General features: G+C 63.9%; 3 protein-coding genes across 14 annotated transcripts; 2 read left to right on the top strand and 1 right to left on the bottom strand.

The window, feature by feature from the left end:
* Positions 1 to 58: 58 nt before the first annotated feature.
* IL23A (interleukin 23 subunit alpha) lies at positions 59 to 3289 on the bottom strand. Of its 2 annotated transcripts, XM_090053674.1 has the most exons (4): positions 1465 to 3289; positions 1288 to 1383; positions 717 to 845; positions 59 to 214 (listed from the first exon to the last, which is right to left on the bottom strand). In XM_090053674.1, the coding sequence occupies exons 1-4, from the start codon at positions 1627 to 1629 to the stop codon at positions 59 to 61; spliced, it is 546 nt and encodes a 181-aa protein (XP_089909800.1). In that variant the 5' UTR covers positions 1630 to 3289. The 2 variants fall into 2 exon arrangements, with proteins under 2 accessions (XP_089909800.1, XP_089909799.1); XM_090053673.1 differs by having other exon boundaries at positions 1288 to 3289.
* Positions 3290 to 3480: 191 nt separating this feature from the next.
* On the top strand, positions 3481 to 13755 carry PAN2 (poly(A) specific ribonuclease subunit PAN2). 6 transcript variants are annotated; one of them, XM_090053661.1, is made up of 26 exons: positions 3548 to 4046; positions 5157 to 5460; positions 5904 to 6073; positions 6329 to 6449; positions 6610 to 6687; positions 6775 to 7042; positions 7615 to 7957; positions 8365 to 8461; positions 8576 to 8695; positions 8924 to 9043; positions 9118 to 9246; positions 9337 to 9536; positions 9717 to 9859; positions 10059 to 10165; positions 10332 to 10430; positions 10686 to 10762; positions 10952 to 11093; positions 11358 to 11495; positions 11570 to 11629; positions 11753 to 11843; positions 12078 to 12235; positions 12342 to 12485; positions 12565 to 12744; positions 12836 to 12929; positions 13086 to 13283; positions 13363 to 13755. In XM_090053661.1, the coding sequence occupies exons 2-26, from the start codon at positions 5176 to 5178 to the stop codon at positions 13395 to 13397; spliced, it is 3597 nt and encodes a 1198-aa protein (XP_089909787.1). In that variant the 5' UTR covers positions 3548 to 4046; positions 5157 to 5175; the 3' UTR covers positions 13398 to 13755. The 6 variants fall into 6 exon arrangements, 5 of the variants coding, with proteins under 5 accessions (XP_089909787.1, XP_089909785.1, XP_089909786.1 ...); XM_090053659.1 differs by having other exon boundaries at positions 3548 to 4257; XM_090053660.1 differs by having other exon boundaries at positions 3549 to 4055.
* Positions 13497 to 20379, top strand: CNPY2 (canopy FGF signaling regulator 2). Of its 6 annotated transcripts, none has more exons than XM_090053672.1 (6): positions 13497 to 13628; positions 14901 to 15028; positions 15210 to 15325; positions 15614 to 15811; positions 16114 to 16210; positions 20079 to 20379. In XM_090053672.1, the coding sequence occupies exons 2-6, from the start codon at positions 14929 to 14931 to the stop codon at positions 20162 to 20164; spliced, it is 597 nt and encodes a 198-aa protein (XP_089909798.1). In that variant the 5' UTR covers positions 13497 to 13628; positions 14901 to 14928; the 3' UTR covers positions 20165 to 20379. The 6 variants fall into 6 exon arrangements, with proteins under 6 accessions (XP_089909798.1, XP_089909796.1, XP_089909797.1 ...); XM_090053670.1 differs by lacking the exon at positions 13497 to 13628 and adding an exon at positions 14329 to 14442; XM_090053671.1 differs by lacking the exon at positions 13497 to 13628 and adding an exon at positions 14362 to 14380.
* The last annotated feature ends 3 nt before the right edge of the window (positions 20380 to 20382 follow it).

The raw sequence follows: 20382 nt of genomic DNA, 5'->3' as shown, positions 1-20382 counted from the left end.
GGGTCTGCCCCCTGTTCCAGTGGCAGCAGCTGCCCACTTTGGGGAGGCCCCAGGCGGCCTAGCGCAGTGTGGCACCATGGGCGAAGACACGGGCAACCACAGCCGAGAAGGCCTGGAGCTGGCGCAGGGTGCGGTGTTGCACGATGTTGCGCTCCCAGAGCAGGCTCGTCTGTGGCGTCGCTCCCCACCGCTCTGCATCCCCTTCCCCCGGGCGCTGCAAGGCAAAGCCCCGGTGGGGTCTGGTCAGTATTGGGCTTCAGCCCATGGGCCTGGGGCTGGCTCCCCCCTCATGCCCCCCCCGGGGGTCCTCCAGTGCCCACTGGGCATGAGGCTACAGGGATGGGCTGGCAACTTCCCCTCCAGTGCTCTCCCCTGGGTTCCCTACAGTGTCTGCCTGGCCTGATGCCATGGCAACTACTTCCTCAGTGCCTGCTGGGTTGGAGGCCACAGTGATGGGCAGGCAGCTAGCCCCCACACCCCCCAGTACCTCTCCAGGTACCCTGAGTGCCCCCCTGGCCTCATGTTATGGTGATGGGCTGGCAACTCTCCCCCCCCAGTGGCCGCTGCACCTGAGGCCATAGTGCTGGGCTAGCAGCAGCTCCCTGCCCCCTAGCCCAAGGCCGTCACACTGGGTGCAGGCGGTAGACTTGGCACCCCGTGAGCTCTGTCCCTTGCCATCGGGATGTCCCCCATCTGTCTCCCCAGCCCACGCTCACCTCCAGCAGGCGGCTGAGCTGCACCAGGGCATCCTCCACGTCAGGGGCGTGGGGGCAGCCAGCAAAGACCTCGGAGCCCAGCAGGGCCCTGTAGTGCTGCAGCCCCTGCCAGATCCGGTCCAGGCAGTGCTGGGGGAGAAAGCAGGGTCAGGCTGGAAGACCTCCCCCATCCCCCCCATAGTAGTGCAGGGGGCTCAGAGCCACCTGCTAGTGCTCTGCAGTCACTATACCCCCTGCATGGGGCCTGTAGGTGTCCCCCAGCACCTAGGGCAAATGGGTGCCTCCTCCCTGCTCCCCCTGCCTAGTCCTAGGGACCCCCAGCGTCCCTGCCCGCTTCATCTCTAAGGCTTTGCCCCTTCAGGTACCCTCCTGAACTGCTCTTTGCCCAGTACCTGGGCCCAGGGGCCCCCACCCCAAAGGGCTTTCTGCTTCAAGTGCCCCCCCTTGCCCCTTCACTACAGAGCCTAGCCAGGGCCCCCCCCCCAGTCCCCCTGCCTCCTCCCCGACGGGTCTTCTTCCTAATGCCTGGCCCCAGGAACCGCCCCCCGTGTCGGGTCCCGGTGCCCCATACCGAGCTGTCGGTGCTCAGCGCGCCGGGGTCGCAGCCGTCGCTGCAGCGGATTCGGGGCGTCGGGTCCTGCCCGGGCTTCTGCTCCTGCAGCTCCACCTGGGGGGGGAGGGGGTCAGTCCCGGGGCTGCGCCGCCCCGCCCCGCCCGCCCGCCCGCCGCCCCCGAGCCCCGCACGCACCAGCGGCTGCGGCCGGCCCAGCTCCCGGACCAGGTGGTTGAGGCGCCGCGCCGCGTCCCGGCAGCCCGGCCAGTCGGGTCGGAGCAGCGGCAGCCCCCGGGCCGGCCCGAGGAGCAGCAGCAGGAGCGGGAGCAGGAGCTCGAGGCGGGGCCGGGCCGGGGCCATGGACGGAGCGGGGCCGGGGTGCGGGCCGGGCGGCGCCGCCGCTCTTTATGCCCCGGCGCGGGGCTGCCCCGGGCGCAGGTAGCGGCCGAAAGCAGAAGCGAGACCGGCCCCGCCCCGAAAAGCCCGGGGTGTTTCCTCGCCGCGGGACGGGACCGGGCGTCCGAGCCCCCTCCCTCCGCCGAGCCGAGCCCAGGCGTCCGGGCCCCGCGCCCCCGGGGGCGGAACCAGGCGGCGGGGCTCCCAGCGCCCCCTCCGGCACCCGGGAGTCCGGGACTACCCCGCTGGGGTCCCCCCTTCCTTCCACTGCCTTCCCGGAGCTGAGGATGGGGCCTGGGCAGCCCACCACCCCTGGCGGGTCCCCCTCCCTGCCCAAGGGCTGTTAGAGGGGAAGGGGCAGGAACTGCCCTCTGCTATGGCAGTAATGCCCCCAAACAGCCCCTGCCAGGCTGGGGGGGGGCATAGGGGGCAGCAGGTCGGGACTGAGGGGTGCTACTGGTACCACCCCCCACCAGCCTGAGCCAGGCTGCCTCAGCACCTGATACTGGGGGGTGCTGGGTCAATCGAGGCTCCAGCCCCCTGGCAGGGGGTACTTGGCTCATGGATCTTGGGGCAATCCTGGCTCTACCCAATGAAACCCGGCCTGGCCCAGCTGCGTGCGTCCCCCCGCACCCCCACCCAGCCGTGTTGCAGCGCCGGGTACTGCACGCGCCTCTGCAATCCTCCCACCCACCCTGTTGCGACACAGCCCACATGGCAGCTGGGGGGGTGGGGGGCGGAAGCTGGGGACTCCTGGGTCCTCTCCCAGGAGGAACCCAGGAGTCTCCCCTGCCCCAGGACCTGCTGCTTGGGGGTATCAGGGCTCACTGGGGTAGGGGGCTAAGTAGAGCAGAGCCGTGGGGCTCCATGGCCCTGATCCTGAGCCAAGGATGCCTGGGCCATGCCCTGCCAGGCAGGTGACACATGGGGCAGCGCCTCTGAGTCCCTCCGTCCCTGGAGTTTCCTGCCTGGGTCAGGCAGGGGATTCCCTTGTTCCTGGGACCCTGCCCGGGCCTGGCCTGGCCTGGAAAATCCAGGCAGCAGGAAGGCTGCAGGCTAAGGCTGGCATTCCCGCCCCCTGGCACTGGGGTGGCTCCCAGTGCCCCCTCCACCCACCCCTGGAGGCTGCCCCAGGGGAAGAGGAGGAAACGCCAGCGGATCCCAGCCTCACCACAACCCGCCACAGCGCGGGCCCAGAACCGCAGCAGGTGGGAAGGAGGAAGCACTGGGTTATTTGTATGCGCTATTGCTGCGGCCTCCGTGGCCCTTCCATTGACGCCTGGCCCGGATGACAGCCTGGCTTGCGCTGGTCAGGATGTTCCGGGAGCCATGGGCGGGGTGGGGCAGGCCCTGACCTGGGCATGAGTGTGCTGGCCGAGAGGGCAGAGATTTCCCAGGAATTTCCTCCATGAGCTCAAGTTTCCTTCACCAGGTGCCGGCAAGCGAGTTGGAACAGTTCCCCAGGGCCATGTGTGGGGTCCGTGGGGGCGAAGGGCTCCCACCAGCCTGCCCCTTCCCCTGGCTGGTGCCCAACGGTTCAGGCCCCACGTGCTCAGGATCCCAGTTTGAGGCCATCAGGGAGCTGAGCTGGAACCGCCCCAGTGGGGTCAGGCAATCCCCAGCTGGGGGCACCGCCGGACCCCCAGGGAGGTCCTGGCACAGGGAACCAGTGCCCTCAGCCACGTGAGCGGAGCCCGGCCAAGCCCCCATCCCCCAGCTTGGCGCGGCCCCCTGGGCGGGGTAAAGGGGCCAAGCTCATTGCACCCATGTAAATCCGGACTTTTCTTTCCTGGGGAAGGGGCTGAGTGTGTGGGGTCAAGCCCAGAGTCAGCCAGGGCCTTGGACCTTCCCCTACTGTGCTTCCAACGTGTTTGGGTGCACGTTTTAACGGGCCAATCCGGCTGCAAGATCCCGGAGTGGGAAGACCCCGGGGGCACGGGACTGCGTGGGGCGATGGCAGCAGGGGGATGTCGCTGGCCCTTTAAGTGAACCCAGCTGCTGCCAGGCCCTTCAACATCTCACAGCCGTAATGGGAAGGCCCCCGCGGTGTATGTCCGCTGCTACTTTCCGTCGTGTGCTCTCAGCTAATCTTGGCAGATCCTTTGGCCCGCCCCTGCTTGGATCTGATTGGTCCGCCGTCCCCGAGGCTGGTCTTTCACTGGCCACGGAGCCTGTCACAGAGGAACGGCCGCCGTGGAGTTTGAGCGCTTGGGGCAATAGAGGAGCCGACGGGCGGGGGGAGGAGGCGGTGGGCATTGCCATAGCAGCGGCGACGGCGGTGACAGCGGCAGCGGTGGGGAATGGAAAGCGGCTCCGGCCCGGGCAGGGTCGCAGCGGACCGTGGCGGCTGCCGGGGGAGACGGGCGACCCTCGAGCGCAGGGCAGTCTGGGTAACACGGCCGCGCCGCGCGAGGGATTTTGGGTATCGGGCTGGGGGCCTGGGCGAGACGAGGGAGCAGAGGATTCTGGGTAACGGGCCCTGTGTTGGGGCAGAGGATGCTGGGTAATCCCCCCCGCCAGCAGAGGGCAGCGGGTCACTTGACCACAGCACAAGGGCTTCTGGATAATAATCTCTGGAGCAGAGGGTTATGGGTAAGCCCCCAAACCAGGGGTCTGTGGTTAATTTGTCTATAGAGCAGAGGGTTATGGGTAATAGTTTCTGGAGCAGAGGCTTCTGGGTAACCCCCCACACCAGGATGCTGTGGGTAGTTTATGGGTAATCCGCTAAACTAAGGGGCTTTGGGTAATTCAAACTAAGGGGCTTTGGGTAATTTGTCTACAGAGCAGAGGCCTTTGGGTAATTCAAACTAGGAGGCTCTGAGTCACCTGGTCACAGAGCAGAGGCTTCTGGGTAATTTCTCTATACCAGAGAGTTGTGGGTCACTTGGTCACGGAGCGGGGGCTTCTGTGTAATGCTCTCTGGAGCAGAGGCTTCTGGGTAATACAAGCCAGGGGGCTCCGAGTCACATGGTCACAGAGCAGCGGGTTTCTGGAGGAGAGGCTTCTGGGTAATTCCTCACACCAAGGGGCCATGGGACATGTGCCCACAGAGCAGAGGCTTCTGAGTATATATATCCCGAGCAGTTGCCCACCTCTGTCCCTGCCCCTGCCAGAGAGGCCCAGCCCTGGCAGCTTGCAGCCTGTTGCAAGGGGAAGTATGAACTGCATAGTGGGGGTGGTTCTGGGCAGGGTTGTGCCCCACTGCCGGTCTGGCGGGGACAGCGCCTGTGCATGGAGCTGCAACTGTGCCTGAGGTCCCACAGGCCTGGAGTAGTTGAGGCACAAATGTGGCTCCTCCATCCCTACACAGGCTGGAACCTGCCCAGCTGGCTCCTCCCCACAGCTGTGGGGCGCCCTTGGGGTATAGTGAGTGCCCCTCTCTTAGGTCCGTGTCCCATGGGCTTGAATTCAGGGGGGCCCCATGGTGGGGGGGAGCCTGGCAGCCTTTCCCGTGGGACCCAGGTCCAGCCCTGCCCTGTCTCGTCTTCCAGGGAGACGCCTGCGTTCACCATGAACTTTGAAGGCCTGGACCCGTCATCACTGGCGGAGTACGCCTCCCCCCTGCACCCCGCCCTGGAGCCTGTGCTGGACCCCCACCTGCCTGCCACCCTGCTGCAGAATGTGGAGTTGGACCCCGATGGCGTGGCCCTAGATGGCATGCCCGTGCCCGAGTCGGTGCACATCATGGAGGGTGTCTACTCGGAGCTGCACACAGCCGTGTCCGAAGTGGGCGTCCCTGTCTCTGTTGCCCACTTCGACCTGCACGAGGAGATGCTCTGGGTTGGGAACCACGGGGTAGGTGCTGGGGCATAGGGGGTTTGTGGGCGGGGCGGTACGGAGGGAAGAGCTCTCTGTGGGGCTGGGATCTGGGGCGGACCCTGCAGGGATGGGCAGTGAAGGCACGTGGGTTCCGCAGGAACTGGAGCAGGGTAGGGGCCTTTGTGCCTGGTTGGGTCAGTGCTGGCCTGGCTCTGCTGTGACAGCACAGATCCCCTCCCTGCCCAGCCCAGCACCCCTCTCCCCGTCTCTGTTGGGGCCACTTCCCCGTCTCTGTTGGGGCCACTTGGGTGACTCCTACCACGATGCTGCTTGGTCAGATACAGAGCACTGAGGGCAGCCTGGCCTGGTGCCTGTTCCCAGGCTTCCCTAGCACCCCTCCCTGGTCCCCAAGGCCTCTGGCCAGGCCCTCCCAACTGTGCTGGGTGAGTACCGATGATCTTCCCCTGGTGCCCACGCAGGGCCATGCCACCTCGTTCTTTGGGCCCACACTGGAGCGATATTCCTCCTTCCAAGTGCACAGCAGCGACGACGTTCGCCACATCCAGAGCCTGGAGAACGGCGTCCTCTTCCTCACCAAGACCAACCTTAAGTACATGTCCCGAGGCGGCCTCATCATTTTTGACTACCTGTGAGTCCCCACAAAACTCTGGGGGCTGGGTGGGCCAGGCAGCAGCTTGGGGTGGGGGCTGCTGACAGTGGGGGGACCTGGGCTTTGCAGAGGCCCAGTGATTGCCTTTGCCTGGGGGCTGAGCAGAGCTGTCTTCGTCTCGGGTGAGGGCACATCAGGGCCCGGGGAGGGGGAGGGGGCTGTGGCAGGCTTCCTAGCCCAAGGGTGTGAGCTCACTCCTGTCCCATGTCCCCCCGTTCCTCCTCCCCCCGCCAGCATGGATGAGAGCGAGGACATGCACAGCCTCCTGCTGACGGACCCCAGCACGCTATTGGTCGGTGGCCTGCAAAACCATGTCATTGAGATTGATCTCAACACGGTCCAGGAGACTCAGAAGGTGCAGCAACTGGGCTCTGTCCTTGTGGGGGGCAGTGGGACTCTGAGAGCCCTGACCTCCCAGGAGCTGGTCGGCTAGGATGTAACCCAAGAGTCTGGGCCCATGCAGCCAGCAGGCAGTTGCCCTCTGGCTCGTGCTCACCCCACCTCTTCCACTGCAGTACACGGTGGAGGTGCCCGGCGTCACCATCATGCGCCAGTCCAATCGCTTCTTCTTTTGCGGACACACATCAGGAAAGGTAGCACAGTCCCGGCCTTACCCATGGGACCCCCTGCCTGTCCCCACTGCCCAGTGCAGCCGCATCATGACCCCTCCCTGCCTCCAGGTGTCAGTGCGGGACCTGCGCACTTTTGCAGTGGAGCACGAGCTGGATGCCTACTCAGGCAGCCTGTCGGACTTTGATGTGCACGGGAACCTGCTGGCAGCCTGTGGGTTCTCGAGCCGCCGTGCAGGGCTGGCCTGCGACCGCTTCCTCAAGGTGTACGATCTGCGTGTGATGCGGGCCATTACCCCGCTGCAGGTGCACGTGGACCCCGCCTTCCTGCGCTTCGTCCCCACTTACACCTCCCGCCTGGCCATCGTCTCCCAGACTGGTAGGGCCCAGCCAGATCCCTGCCCCTATACCTACCCAGGCCCTGACAGGCTATGGAGTCAGGTTGCCCCAACTCACTAGCCCCTCTGCCAGTCTGGGGGAGGTCCCTGTTGTGGATTTTCCAGACTTGGTGCAGGGATGGCAGGCGGGGGGCAAGAAGCAGCATGGGCAGGGGTGGGGGAAGCTATGTGGGAGCAGGGGTCTGGGCAGGTATGGAGCAGGAGGGGGAGTGGGCATGGGCTGGTTCCAGGGCTCTACCCTGCACTTCCAGGCTCCAGCTGGGGCAGGGATCTGGGGCTGTGGTTCCCATAAGGTGACAGGCCGGTCCCCAAGGTCCATAGAGTGGGGCTTGGACGACCTTTCTTCTCCAGTCCAAGGGGCCACGGCACTGCCCAGCCTGGAGCCCTCCTGGGCTAGAAGCTCCCTGCGGCACCCCTGCTTGCACCGGGCACCCCACAGAGCTGGGGGGACGTGCTTCTCTTGCCTGAGGGCTGGGACATAGGGGGTGGGAGCCTTTCCACGTTTTGATGCCCCCACCCCCCCATTTCCAGCCCTGTCCTGTCATCCACACAGGCCAGGGCCAGTTCTGTGAACCCACGGGCCTGGCCAACCCGGCCGATATCTTCCACGTTACCACGGTGGGACAGCTGCTGATGACATTTGACGTGTCGGGCACCAAGCAGGCACTGGCCTTCGGTGACTCGGAGGGCTGTGTTCACCTCTGGGCTGACTCGCCCGAGGCCACGTTCAATGCCTTCTCCCGGGAGACCGACTTCGCCCTGCCCTGCATCGTGGACTCCCTGCCCCACCTGGACTGGGGCCAGGACCTCGTACCCCTCTCGCTCATCCCGGTGCCCCTCACCAGCGAGACCCTGCTGTCCGACTGGCCCGCCGCCAACTCAGTCCCCGCCCCGCGGTGAGAGCCGACCCAGCGGTACCTGGAAGGGCCCAGGCCATGGTGTTGGCGGGCAGGGGCTGGGCTCTGACTCACTGTCCTGGGGAAGGATGAGCTGGAGGCCTGACCGCACTGCGGGTGCTAGGGAAATCCCCTGGCGCTTCCCCAAGAGCTGGCTGCACCCTGGGCTTTGTGGTTGGACTCTTGCACTCACAGTTTCATCCAGCGTCTTCCCCGGCCCGGCTGTGGGTTCTTGCACGGCATCAGAGTCTCTGCTACAGTTGCTTCCTCCCCCTCAGAGCCCCCCTGCAGCAGCACTAAGCTAATAGGTCCTGGGGATGGCTCCACTGTCCCCAGAAGCCCCAAGTTGGGCTCAGAGCCCGAAGGGCCAGTGCATTTCAGGGGCTGAGCCACACTGTGTGCCACAGGCGGGCGCCACCCGTGGACCCTGAGATCCTGCGCACCATGAAGAAGGTGGGCTTCATTGGCTATGCCCCAAACCCCCGCACCAAGCTTCGCAACCAGGTCAGTACAGACCCTGGGGAAGAGCCAGGAGGACTGTGGGGCAGGGCTGTATGTATGCATAGGGTTGGGGGTACACAGCACAATGTAACAAGGCTGTTGTGTCCTCCCCCCAAGATCCCATACCGGCTCAAGGAGATGGACAATGAGTTTGACAGCTTCAGCCAAGTGCCTGAGTCTCCCATTGGCCGTGAGGAGGAGCCACATCTCTACATGGTGGCCAAGAAGTACAGGAAGGTCTGACCTGGTACCTGGTGGTGAGGGACGGGCAGCCAACTCTGGCCTACAGGGTCTGCTAGCAGTAGTGGGGGGCAGCATGGGACCCCCAACCATAACGGTGCCAGGGACCTTGCCCCATGGTGTGTGTGGGAGGGAGCTGCTGTGTCATAGGCCTGTACCGTGGCCCAGCCCGGGTTTGGGGGTCACAGCTGGGAGGTCCCACACTGGCCACTGGCACCTGCCCAGGTCACCATCAAGTACTCAAAGCTGGGGCTGGAGGACTTCGACTTCAAGCACTACAACAAGACGCTGTTCGCAGGGCTGGAACCCCATATCCCCAATGCCTACTGCAACTGCATGATCCAGGTGAGGCTGCCACCCTGTCTCCCTGCCCTCCTGCCCCAGCCGTGTCCAGCCTCCCTGATCCAGTGCCCCTGCAGGTGCTGTACTTCCTGGAGCCTGTGCGCTGTCTGGTGCAGAACCACCTGTGCCAGAAAGAGTTCTGCCTGGGCTGCGAGCTTGGCTTCCTCTTCCACATGCTGGACCTGTCCCGTGGGGACCCCTGCCAGGTGAGTTGGGCTTGGATCTGTACGTGCCATGCAGCTGGGGCCCCAGCTCTTGGCATGGAGCTAAGAGCCCTCTCCAATGCCCCCACCCAGGGCAGCAACTTCTTGCGTGCCTTTCGCACCATCCCGGAAGCCTCAGCACTGGGCCTGATCCTGGCCGACTCAGATGAGGCCACAGGGAAGGTGAACCTGGGCCGCCTAATCCAGAGCTGGAATCGCTTCATCCTCACGCAGCTGCACCAAGAGACCCAGGAGCAGGAGGGGCCACAGGCTTATCGCGGTGCTGGTGGCAGGTATACTATGCTCACCTCCATGCACATAGCCTCCATCCTGGGCCCACATGAGCCCTCAGTGGCGCAGGCTGTCCACTGTCCCCGGGGGTCTCTGTGGCAGCCTTGGGCCCCAGGCTGCGGGGGAGGGGGCGCCTGGTCTCTGGCCACAGGCAGCACTCAACCCTGGCTCTTCTCGCCCAGCAGCTTCGCCTCGGCTGGGGAGTCAGTCATCGGGCAGCTCTTCAGCTGCGAGATGGAGAATTGCAGCATGTGCCGCTGTGGCAAGGAGACGGTGCGCGTGTCCTCCACCCTGCTCTTCACCCTCTCCTACCCCGACAGCACTGGTAAGGCATCCGCCAGGACAAGTGTGCAGCTCCCTGCCAAGCCAGACTTGGTGCCAGCCCCTGCCCACTTGGGGGACATCCTAGCTGTTCCATGCCCTTCCCATCCCATCCCTGGGTAGCAGTGGGACACAGCCCGCAGCTTTCTGTGCTGAGCACCTTCCTCAGGATCTGCACTGATGAGGCTGTCTCCCTTCCCCAGAGAAGCCCATCAAGGACTACGAGTTTGTCCAGATCTTGAAGAGGAGCATCTGCCTGGAGCAGAGCACGCAGGCCTGGTGCGAGAACTGCGAGAAGTACCAGCCCACTGTGAGTGCCAGGCCAGGTTCACATCTGCTGGTCACCTGCGGGGCCCTGATCCCACATGGGCTGGGGAGGTCAGGCTGTGCCATAGGCAGTGCCCCGCTGGCTCTGGGCTCCCCCCATCCCTCAGGGGCTGCTGGTACCTAGCCCTTCCCGACCCCCCCCGCTCCAGGTCCAGACCCGGAACATCCGGTGCTTGCCTGACGTCCTGGTCATCAACTGTGAGGTGAACAGCTCCAAGGAGGCTGACTTCTGGAAGGTGCAGGCCGAGGTGGGTGGCGCAGGGGTCACTACACAAGTCAGGTGGCAGGATTGCACCACCCCCTCTGGGTTTCAACGAGGTCTTTGCAGGCCCTGGAGCTGACACTCAGGACAATGTAATACCAGCAGCTCTCGGGACCCAGCTAGACCTTGGGGGTGGGGGGTCCATGTCCTGGTGGGGTCCCCTTGCTGAGTTTTGTCCTGGCTGTCCTTATCCGAGGGCTCCTGCCTGTCATGCTGAGCCTCCCATTCACCCCTTTCCCAGTTTGCCTTCCAGAAGGCACTGATGAAGCGAGGAGGCCTGGAGGTGCCCAAGGGCAAGGACCTGGTGCTCAGTGACTGGTAGGTGCCTCCCCCAGGGCCCTGGCCCCTCTGGACTCCCAAGGCTACGCAGCCCCTAGGGCCTTCAGCTGCCTCATCTGTTGCTGAACGCAGCTGCCTCTGGGGTGGAGCGGAGCTGGCGCCAGTCGCCACCAGTGCAGTTGGCCCTGGTGCCTTGGGGCTCAAAACCCATTGCGCTTGGTCCTGCAGGAAGGAGCTAGGCAGTGCCGAGCCCGGGCAGCCCTACCCCTCCATGGAGGAGCTGAAGAACGTGTGGATCCCCCACGCCATCCGCATGCGGCTGACCAAGAACAAGGAGCTGGATGTCTGCAACTGGAGCGAGAGTGATGAGGTGCCCTGGTCCTCGGGGGTGAGGGGACTGGGGTCAGTCCTGATCCATAGCTGGGGCTGGAGCCTGCACCCGTTGTCTGGCAGCAGGGGAGGGGAGGTAGCGGGGGCCGTCTCTGGGGTCTGGGCTGATGCTCCACGCCCCAGAGCAGGGGCTTGTGGTCCTGGTGGGAGGGGAAGGGGGCAAGGGCAGGACAGGACCTGGAACCACTGCCCTGGCCCCCGCACCAAGCCATGGGTGGTAACCAGTGCCGGTCACTCCCTGCAGCCAAGTGTGTCGGATGACCCTGACTCGGTGCATGTGTACGACCTGATGGCCACGGTGGTGCACATCCTGGACTCCCGCACCGGCGGCAGCCTCGTGGGGCACATCAAGGTTGGGGAGACCTACCACCAGAGGAAGGAGGTGAGTCACCAGACCCAGGGAGGCGGAGGGGGCTGCGCTGGGCAATGCGCCGTGTAACACCCCCTCCCCCACAGGGCGTCACACATCAGCAGTGGTACCTCTTCAATGACTTCCTCATCGAGCCTGTGGACAAGGTGAGGGAGCCCCAGTGCCGGGGCAGAAGCCGGGGGCTGTAATGTGGCAGTCCACGTTCTCCCATTTGTTGCAGGGGGCACAGGGGGGTGTCCCTGTGCCTACATCCATACCCTTGCCCACAGTGGGAGGCTGTGCAGTTCGACATGAGCTGGAAAGTGCCAGCCGTGCTATACTACGCCCGGCGCAACCTCAACGCCAAGTACAACCTCGCCAGTGAGTGTGGGGCTGGGGGGGGGGACGTGGACCAGTCTGTATGCGGGGGCGGGGCAGCTCACGCTTATATCCTGCTACTGTGACCTGCCCTGACATGGCCCTGGGCTGGGCAGGGCGCAGGGCCTGGGGTCTGTGCAGCTTCACCTGCCCCCCGCCCCCTGGGTGGGCTCACCCCGCACCCCTGGCCATTCAGGTTCTGTAGCCCCCCCCAGCCCTGTGCTACCTGCTTCACAGTCAAAAACCCGATCGAGGCCAGTGTACTCCTAGCCGAGGCATCGCTGGCCCGCAAGCAGCGCAAGTGCCACGCCACCTTTATCCCGCTCATGCTCAGTGAGATGCCCCAGGCTGGCGACCTGGTGGGGCTGGATGCTGAGTTCGTCACCCTCAACGAGGTAGGACCTAGGGCTGGGCAAGGGCCAGAGCTGTGCAATCTGGGCAGTGGGACGCCTTGGGGGAGCAAGGGGGGGGCCGTGGAGCTTCAGCCCCACCCACCTGCAGGAGGAGGCTGAGCTGCGCAGTGACGGGACCAAGTCCACCATCAAGCCCAGCCAGATGTCAGTGGCACGGATCACGTGTGTGCGTGGCCAGGGCCCCAACGAGGGCGTCCCCTTCATCGATGACTATATCTCTACCCAGGAGCAGGTATGGCCCCTGCCCCACCTCCCCACCCCCAGGTCCCAAGCTTCTGTCCCTGCCCTACAGCCCTCTCCCTCCCCCCCAGGTGGTGGATTACCTGACCCAGTACTCAGGGATCAAGCCAGGGGACCTGGATGCCAAGATTTCCTCCAAGCACCTCACCACACTCAAGTCCACCTACCTGAAGCTGCGCTTCCTCATCGACGTGGGGGTCAAGTTCGTTGGCCACGGGCTGCAGAAGGACTTCCGGGTCATCAACCTCATGGTGTGCCTCCCGTCCCCGGGTCTTCCTGCTCTCCCTGGGGCGGGTGTACAGGGACCGTGCACAAACCCACTCAGCTCTGCCCCTTCTCCAGGTGCCCAAGGACCAGGTGATTGACACAGTCTACCTGTTCCACATCCCCAGGAAGAGGATGATCTCGCTGCGCTTCCTTGCCTGGTACTTCCTGGGTGAGTGGAGCCCTGGGCCGCGCTGGCAGGGCAGGGGAAATGTACCCTGCCTGGCAAAAGCACCGTTGGCTAAGGGCGTCCCTCCCCAGGGCTCTCTGGATGGGGGTCAGAGGCAGCTGGGACCCCAGTGACCAGTTCCCCCCTGTGGCCCCCCAGACCTGAAGATCCAGGCTGAGACGCATGACAGCATTGAGGACGCGCGCACGGCGCTGCAGCTGTACCGCAAGTACCTGGCACTGAGCCAGGGTGGTGCTGAGCCTGACGATGTGCGCAAGGTGCTCAAGGGGCTGTATGAGAAAGGTCGCAAGATGGACTGGAAGGTGCCCGAGCCTGATGGCCCGGGCAGCCCCAAACGTGAGCTGCTTTCCCCACCCCTTCCAGCACAGGGCCATGCCAGTGCCCCACACCCGCACTGACCCCCATCTCCCTGCAGATGCTGCTGTGTACCCGCCTGTGCTGGCGCTTTGACCTCAGTTGCTAACTGTGCTCTGGCCTCAAGGGGCCATCCTGCTCTGTGCCTGTGTCTGGACAGGCTGCTGAGGCTGAAGCTTCCTGGGAACATCTGACCTCAGCTGCCACCTCCTGCCCGTGGGACCCTCCTGCCCCACGGGGTACCTGGGGCCCTACACCACCCCCGGTCCTCTGTGCAGCTGCAGGAGCCCGTGCCTGCCTGGGGTTTTTAATACATTTGTATAAAAGGTGGGTCCAGTGGGGGCAGGTACTCGGGACCCGCCTTGGCGCATGATGTCACAGGTTGCCCTGCATGTCACCAGCACCCGGTGCTGCCGGCTCCAGGGCAACTCATAAAGCTGCATTGGCACCGTCAGCATCAGCTGTGGTCTGTGTCCTCCTTGTGTGCGGGGGCAGGGGGAGGACTCTAAACCCACGTACCCCCAACCCTGCCCAGGGTCCCCCGGAGCAGGCAGGGAAGGGGAGAGGTGCGTGCTGCAGGGGAAGCGGGGGTCTGAGTTTCCGCCCAGAACGGGCACCAAGCAGGTCCTGCTGGCCCCTGGCAGTGCCCGCGGGCAGGGCAGTCGTGCCAGGGCCTGCAGGAGCCGACCCTGCGGGCTGTGAATCCCGGCCTGGCTCCACTGCGGGCTCCGAGCCGGGGCCACCTGCTTAATCACCAGTCCACGCCCGTTCCCAGGGGCCCCAGGAGTCCGGCCCCGCCACCCCCGGACTGGGGAGAACCCAGAAGCCCGGCCCCTGGCTCAGGCCCGCTGGACTCCAAGTCCCAGTCCCGGCCACGCGGGGAAAGGACGCTGCCAGCCCGCTGGCCACGTGGCGACCCAAAGCCCCACCCCTTCCGAACCAAGCCCCGGCCACTCCCGCGGCTCCCAACGCCACGCGAGCTGGGTCCTCGCGGGGTCCTGGCGCCGCCAGGGGTGCCCGAGGCGCTGCCTGCGCCTGGCGCCGCCAAGGTCCTGGCGCCTGCTGCCGGGAGTTGCGAGGTGGTGGAGCCGGAGCGCCGCCGCCGCCCTCTCCTGAGCCCCGGCGCCGTGGGGGCGGCGCGGTGGGGCCGGGCCGGGGAGCGCAGGCGGGCGGGGGGCAGCCCGGGCCGGGACCTATGGGCGGTGTGGTTCGTAGGGGCGGGACCTATAAAGCAGGCGGAGGCCGGATGGACCAGGGGTCTGTAGGGGCCTGGGAAGGGGGGTGGGGTATAGGGGAGCACGCAGCGAGGCGGGCTGCAGAGGAGCCTATGGGGGGGTCTGTAGGGGATCTGGGACCTATAGAAATGGGGTGGAGGGGCTATAGGGGAGTATGTAGAAGGGCCGGTTGAAAAGCTTACGGGGGGGGGCGTGGAAAGGGGGTCTGCAGGAGTGTTGGGAGACCACCCAGACTGCTGCCCTGCAGGAGGGGCAGGGGGCTTTGCTGCTGCCCTGGGGGGGCATTGTCCCTGGGACTGGAGCAGGTGCCCCCGGGCTAGGGCAAGCCAGCTCCGGGCGTCCCTGACCTCCCGCTTCCCCGCAGGGGTCCGCGCCAGCCCACGGGCGCCAGGATGGGCAGCTGGGCATCCCGCGCGCTGGGCCTGGTTGTGGTGCTGGTGGCGGTGCTGAGCCCTGCGCGGGGCCGGAGGAGCCAGGACCTGCACTGCGGAGGTACCGGGGCCATGGCTGCTCCTTGGGCTGCTGGTGCAAGGCGCTGCGTGGGCACGGAAGGAGATCATTTCCTCGCCACTTTGTTCGTGGGTCCCTGTCCGTGGGCTGCCAGGCCTCCGCTCCCCCCATGGCTCTTTGCCACAGGCACCTGCGTCCTCTCACCCTCTGCCCCATGTTGCAGCTTGCCGGGCCCTGGTGGATGAGCTGGAGTGGGAGATCGCGCAGGTCGACCCCAAGAAAACCATCCAGATGGGCTCGTTCCGCATCAACCCGGACGGCAGCCAGTCAGTCGTGGAGGTAGCGTGTGAAGCTGGGCCCCGTCCGCGATCAGCATGGGGGTGTCGAGCCGCTGCTGGGGTGCTGTTCCCGGCTGGCAGAGCAGGGTGCTCCTGGGGCTGCTCTGGGACTTCTGAGTTCCTCTCCTGGCAGGGGGAGGCAGGAGAGGAAGCATGTGGGAGGTCTGGCTTTGCTCTAGCTCCTTGTGGGGCTTGAGGAGTCGTGTCTTGTCCGTGCCTCAATTTTCCCAGGGTGTGCAGTCGGGGTAAGCAGGGAGACGGGTCTAGCTGCCCCGCGGTCTTGCTGCAGGTGCCCTATGCCCGCTCCGAAGCCCACCTGACAGAGCTGCTGGAGCGGGTGTGCGAGAAGATGAAGGAGTACGGGGAGAAGACAGACCCTGTCACCCAGCGCAAGGCATACGTCCGCATTCTCTCCCACGATGGCACCAAGATGGATCTCTCCGAGGTCAAGATAGATGGGGACGTGGTCTCCAGCCTGAAGTTTGCTGTGAGTGGGGAGGGGTCAGGGATGCTCAGTGATGACTGCCCACCACAGGTGCGTGCGGGAGGTCTTGCTGGATGCAGTAGGAGGTGCGGGCTGCCCTCATCAGCCAGGCCTCGGCACCTAGCACTGGGCCCTGCTTGTGGTCCAGCCGGCACAAGCTGTATCTGGCCTTTTCCAGAGGCTTCAGCTCTTTGTGGGGCTTCAAGCTGAGTGACCGTGGGAGTCCGTGTGTGGCTTAGCCAGCCTTGGAGTGTGAGTGGAGTTCAGAGGTGGCAGGTATGTGACTAGTGCTGTTTCCATTGCAGTGCGAGAGCATTGCAGAGGAGTATGAGGATGAGCTCATCGAGTTTTTCTCCCATGAGGCCGAGAATGTCAAGGACCGACTCTGCAGCAAGCGCACCGGTGAGCAGCCCCCTCTGTTTCCTGGAAGGGAGTCTCTGCTTCCTGCCTTGGTCTTCACAGCCGGGTCACCTCTGGCACCAAGGGGCCTGGCCGTAGTGCCAAAATGGTGCTAGAACGTGTGCGTGCAGTGCTGCGCTGGTCAGCAGCCCCAGGGCAGCTCCTCCGTGCCCACAGCCAGCAGCACCATGCTGGAGCAGGGGGGCCTGGACTGCAGAGGCAACACTGGCATCTGGGGCAGATCCAGGGCAGCCCTCACGGCTCTATCACACAGGCTCTTATTGGCGCTGGAGGCTGCGATGTGGTTGTGGTTGCAGTGACCGGGGCCATTCAGGGAGCAATGTCCTGTTCTGCTGAGCTATTTTTGGATGGCAGTGCTGGGTGCTAGCCAGCTGGGCAGGGTGAAGGCCATGGTGCCTGGGACAGCAGCTCACCGATGCTGGGTGCTGCTCACAGGACAGGAGGACAGTCCCTGCCCAAGAGCCCGTGGTGTGGGGTCTTGGGAGGAGCATGGCCCAACGCAGGGGGAGCACAGGGCACCTGGGCCACTGATGGGCTGCAGTTGAGCTCCTCCAGGTGGGTGCTGGCGCTGGGCGTGATCTGCCGCTTGCGGGGCTAAGGGTGGCGTTGGCAGCTTTGTTCAAGCAGCCCTGTTTCCTGTTAACTGCAAAGCCGAGGGAGGCACCAGGCAGCCTCTGGGCTAGACGGATCCTGTGCTGGCTGGTGGCTAGGCCCTGTAGGCATCCTGTGACCACAGCTGTGCCCTCGTGCTGGTCCAACCTTTCAATCGTGCCGGACTCCGGGCTCTGCTTCTGGGAGGGGGGTTCAGAGTCTCTTTCTACGGCATCTCCCCAGGACTGACCCCTGGCCCGGCCCCTCCTCACTCCCTGCAGCATCTCTCAGGGCAGAGGTTCGCGATTGGGATCCAGGGGGCAGTCCCAGTGCTGATGGCATGTGTTTTGCCCACAGATCTCTGTGATCATGCCCTGCATGTGCCCCACGATGAGCTGTGATGCGGCAGCCCCAGATTGCGCTGGACAGAGCCCTATAGCCAATGCCTTGCACTCCCCCCACTCCTGTGTCACCTGTGCTGTCCTCGGGGGCATCACAACTCCTCGCTGAGGATGGGCAGCCCTGTGTGAGCAGCTCCCAAGCCAGGTGGGAAGGACATTCCCCGCCTGCTTCTTGGGCTCATCTACCTTGGTGCTGTGAGCAGCCCTTTCCTTGGCCACAGGCCCCATGAGGATGCTGGCTCCTTTGCTGGGACTCTGCTTCCTCCCTTGTCTGGCGTTTTTGTGTCTTATTTATTTTTGCTGCACGTCCGCTGTGTCTGTTGCAACGGGAGCATTGTCTGGGGGTTGGTGAAGGGGACCAGCAGCTAGGACTCCTGGGTTCTCTTCCAGCCTGGAGGCAGAGCAGCTGATGGCCGCCCGGGGCTCTTGGCTCTAATAAGGCTGGTGATATAGGACTCCAAGGCTTCATTCCCAGCAGGGGTGTTTTGTGGTGTCTGCCGGAGCCAGGACTTTTGGGTTCCACACTGGCTCTGCCACCGTCTCCTTGGGCAAGTCACTTCATCTCCCTGTGACTCAGGTGGGGGAGGGGACCAATGGGGAGGGGCCTGCACAGAAGCCCCTCCCCCATCATCTGCTTGCAGGGGGGGAGATGTTCAGCCACCAGCAGGAGGCGCTCCAGTTCCTCGAGGACAGATTGCAGCTGACAATGGACCTGGGTGCCTGCACCACGAGGCTTATGCGCAGGGCAGGTGTCCAGGGTTGGGGGGAGTGTTTCTACTTCAAGGGGCTTAAGTCAGGAAGGGTTTAATGTTTCAATTCTGTTTCTAAACTGTCTCTTTCAAAGTTGCAGGTCGCTGCGGTCTTTGGCGGCCGGTGGTAGAATAAAATGCAAGGCCACATGGCAGTTGGAATAGCTTGTGGTAGTCCTGGCTGGTGGGGATGCCAGGGTCCTGGCTGGGAGTTGGGGGGGCACCCTAGGAGATGCCTGGATTGGCACAAGCAGGGGCTTTCAAAGGGCCCATGGGGGTCACACTTCCCACCTGGGTCTCCTTGTTCAGGCAGGAGGAAGCTGTTACCTGCTTGTTGCATTCAGTTACTGTGGCCTGGGGGGGGGTCAAAGGGTCACCCCATTGGAGGCAGGCTTTTGCCGCCATGCTGCCCCCTAATGCAGCAGCTGCCCCCTTGGGCAGCAGAAGTGAAAGAGCCTCTTCGGTCCCCCTTGCTGCCCTCCAGGGCTCTGATCCACCTGGGTTACTCCCCTGCCACTTATGAGTTTTCAGGCACATGCTGGCCTGAGGTGCCTGGAGCTGTGCACCCTGGCAGGCTGTAAGCTTTGCCTTGGTGCAGGCTCTGCTGTGAACAGATGTCTGAAAGTGAAGGAGACTTTTGTGTTCTGCCTTTGCTCTGGAGGGAGGCAGCTGGCCTAGGTTCCCATCTTGTGTCAGCCTGGCCTGGGCCTGATCCTGCTTCTGGTGCTGGGCTTCATTCCCTCCTCCCTTGCCAGCTGGAGGAGCTCTGGGCTGATAAGGGATGATTCCCCCCTGCTGGGTTCAAAGAGCCTTTGGAAGGGCAGAGCCCTAATGCTATTAGTCTTGGACAGGGCCTGGCCTGGCCCTGGGCTCAGTCCATCTGCAGCCAGTTGAAGGTCAGCACCTCCCACAATGCACCTGCTCGCAACATACCCAGCTGGGAATCCCACGGGCAAGGGGAGAGGGTGGCTGGCAACTCTGGGCCTTCCGGGGGTGCCACTCTGGCCTGTGCCCAGCTACTTCTCCAGGCAAGCTCCGCCAGTGCCAATCCTTAAAGAACAGATGCAACCACCCCCATGAGGCTGCCTCTTGGCTTCAACTCACCTGGTGCCTTGAATGGAGGTAGAGCTGGCTGGCTGCTTGCCTGGCACTTCCTCAGTGTCTTGAAATGGGTCATGTCCCCAGCGCTCTTCCAGATGCTAGGAGGTGTTTGGCTGTCTTCTCATCAGTCTAAGGTGGTGGAACCTGCAGCTGCACGTCTCCTGGTCCAGGGTGCCACCAGGCCTGCTTCTAGCAACACACAGAGCGGCCTAGCAACCAGCAAGGGCCTGACCTCACCTGTGGGAACCACCACGTTGATCATTAACAGCTGGGGAAATGGCTCTGGGCCTGCTGCCCTCATTGTGCCGAGTTTAAGCAAATATTTTAGAGCGACCTGAACCAAAGTGCAAATACTGACCACCCCTGCCTCAGCGCCTTTCGGCTGAGAGCACGACCGGGGAGAGGCAGCTGGCTGAAGTGCAAGGTCACAGAGTCAGGCCACCAGGTCTAAAAAAAGGATCAGCTGATGGAGCTTGGGCCAGACAAGCTGGTGGGCGGTGCAGTGCCCTGTGCTTCGGGATGAGGGGACAGTTATCCCTTTTGGATAAGGGGAAACTGAGGCAGAGAGGCACTCAGCAGATCCTACCAACTTTGCTCAGAGGCTGCAAAATGGGCATTACAAAATTTCCTGGGAAAGGTCTTGGCTGTGGGGCATGAGGTGGCCATAGCCAGACCCCCTGGGGAGTCCAGTCCCTGGGTGCAGCGCAGGGGCCCTGGGCCAGCATGGCCTGAGGCTGATGATCAGGTGTTACTGCAGACGTATTCCATGAGGATACGGCCTCTTTTCTGTCCTCACCGGCCAGGTGGAGAGAGTGTGTGGTGTTGTCTAAACCCAGCAGCCTTGTGCCACTGAGATGCATTTGCCAGCTGATGTGCCAAAGGCAACACAGTGGGTAAACTCTGGCCCGCATGTGATTTCCCTGTTCAGCAAAGTCACTGCCCATCCGGCTGCTTCCAGGATCTGAGGGTCAAGGCCTTCAAAGTGCAGCTCCTGTCCCTTCTTCTCAGGTGAACGCGTAACTCAGCAGTCACATGGATACCAAATCATCCAGGCCCTGGCAGTGCTGGAGTCTGCCTTGGAGCTGCGCTGGTAGGGCCAGTGTTTTTTCCCGGTGAGCAAGGCATGTGTGGCTTTAAGTGGACAGGAGCATAGACACCCGGGCAGATTTAGAGCTGCTTTTCTGACACGTGGAGGAGCTGGGAACCACTCTCTTCCTTCTGACTTCAGCAGCTGCTCTCAGAAACGTGACGACTGCATTGCTTGCTTACCAGAAGCCCGGCTGTACAGGCAGCAGAATTAAATGTGTCCTGA

This window comes from Crocodylus siamensis, chromosome 6, assembly GCF_052110815.1.
Source record: "Crocodylus siamensis isolate JL-2025a chromosome 6, ASM5211081v1, whole genome shotgun sequence".
Classification (NCBI taxonomy): Eukaryota; Metazoa; Chordata; order Crocodylia; family Crocodylidae; genus Crocodylus; species Crocodylus siamensis.
Note: the sequence above shows the minus strand (reverse complement) of the source record. Positions and strands in the feature narration are given on the sequence as shown.

What these genes read in the sequence shown, in the direction of transcription:
- IL23A (XM_090053673.1), bottom strand. Translation starts at nt 1,629, where the DNA reads ATGGCCCCGGCCCGGCCCCGCCTCGAGCTCCTGCTCCCGCTCCTGCTG. An exon ending in CGCTGAGCACCGACAGCTCG is followed by an intron (nt 846 to 1,287) that starts GTATGGGGCACC and finishes TTTCTCCCCCAG; the next exon opens with CACTGCCTGGACCGGATCTG. An exon ending in AGCTCAGCCGCCTGCTGGAG is followed by an intron (nt 215 to 716) that starts GTGAGCGTGGGC and finishes TTTGCCTTGCAG; the next exon opens with CGCCCGGGGGAAGGGGATGC.
- PAN2 (XM_090053656.1), top strand. Translation starts at nt 4,897, where the DNA reads ATGGAGCTGCAACTGTGCCTGAGGTCCCACAGGCCTGGAGTAGTTGAG. An exon ending in CTCCTACCCCGACAGCACTG is followed by an intron (nt 9,860 to 10,058) that starts GTAAGGCATCCG and finishes TCCCTTCCCCAG; the next exon opens with AGAAGCCCATCAAGGACTAC. An exon ending in AGTTCGTCACCCTCAACGAG is followed by an intron (nt 12,236 to 12,341) that starts GTAGGACCTAGG and finishes ACCCACCTGCAG; the next exon opens with GAGGAGGCTGAGCTGCGCAG.
- CNPY2 (XM_090053667.1), top strand. Translation starts at nt 14,497, where the DNA reads ATGGGCGGTGTGGTTCGTAGGGGCGGGACCTATAAAGCAGGCGGAGGC. An exon ending in TCTCCAGCCTGAAGTTTGCT is followed by an intron (nt 15,812 to 16,113) that starts GTGAGTGGGGAG and finishes TTTCCATTGCAG; the next exon opens with TGCGAGAGCATTGCAGAGGA. An exon ending in ACTCTGCAGCAAGCGCACCG is followed by an intron (nt 16,211 to 20,078) that starts GTGAGCAGCCCC and finishes CCTTCTTCTCAG; the next exon opens with GTGAACGCGTAACTCAGCAG.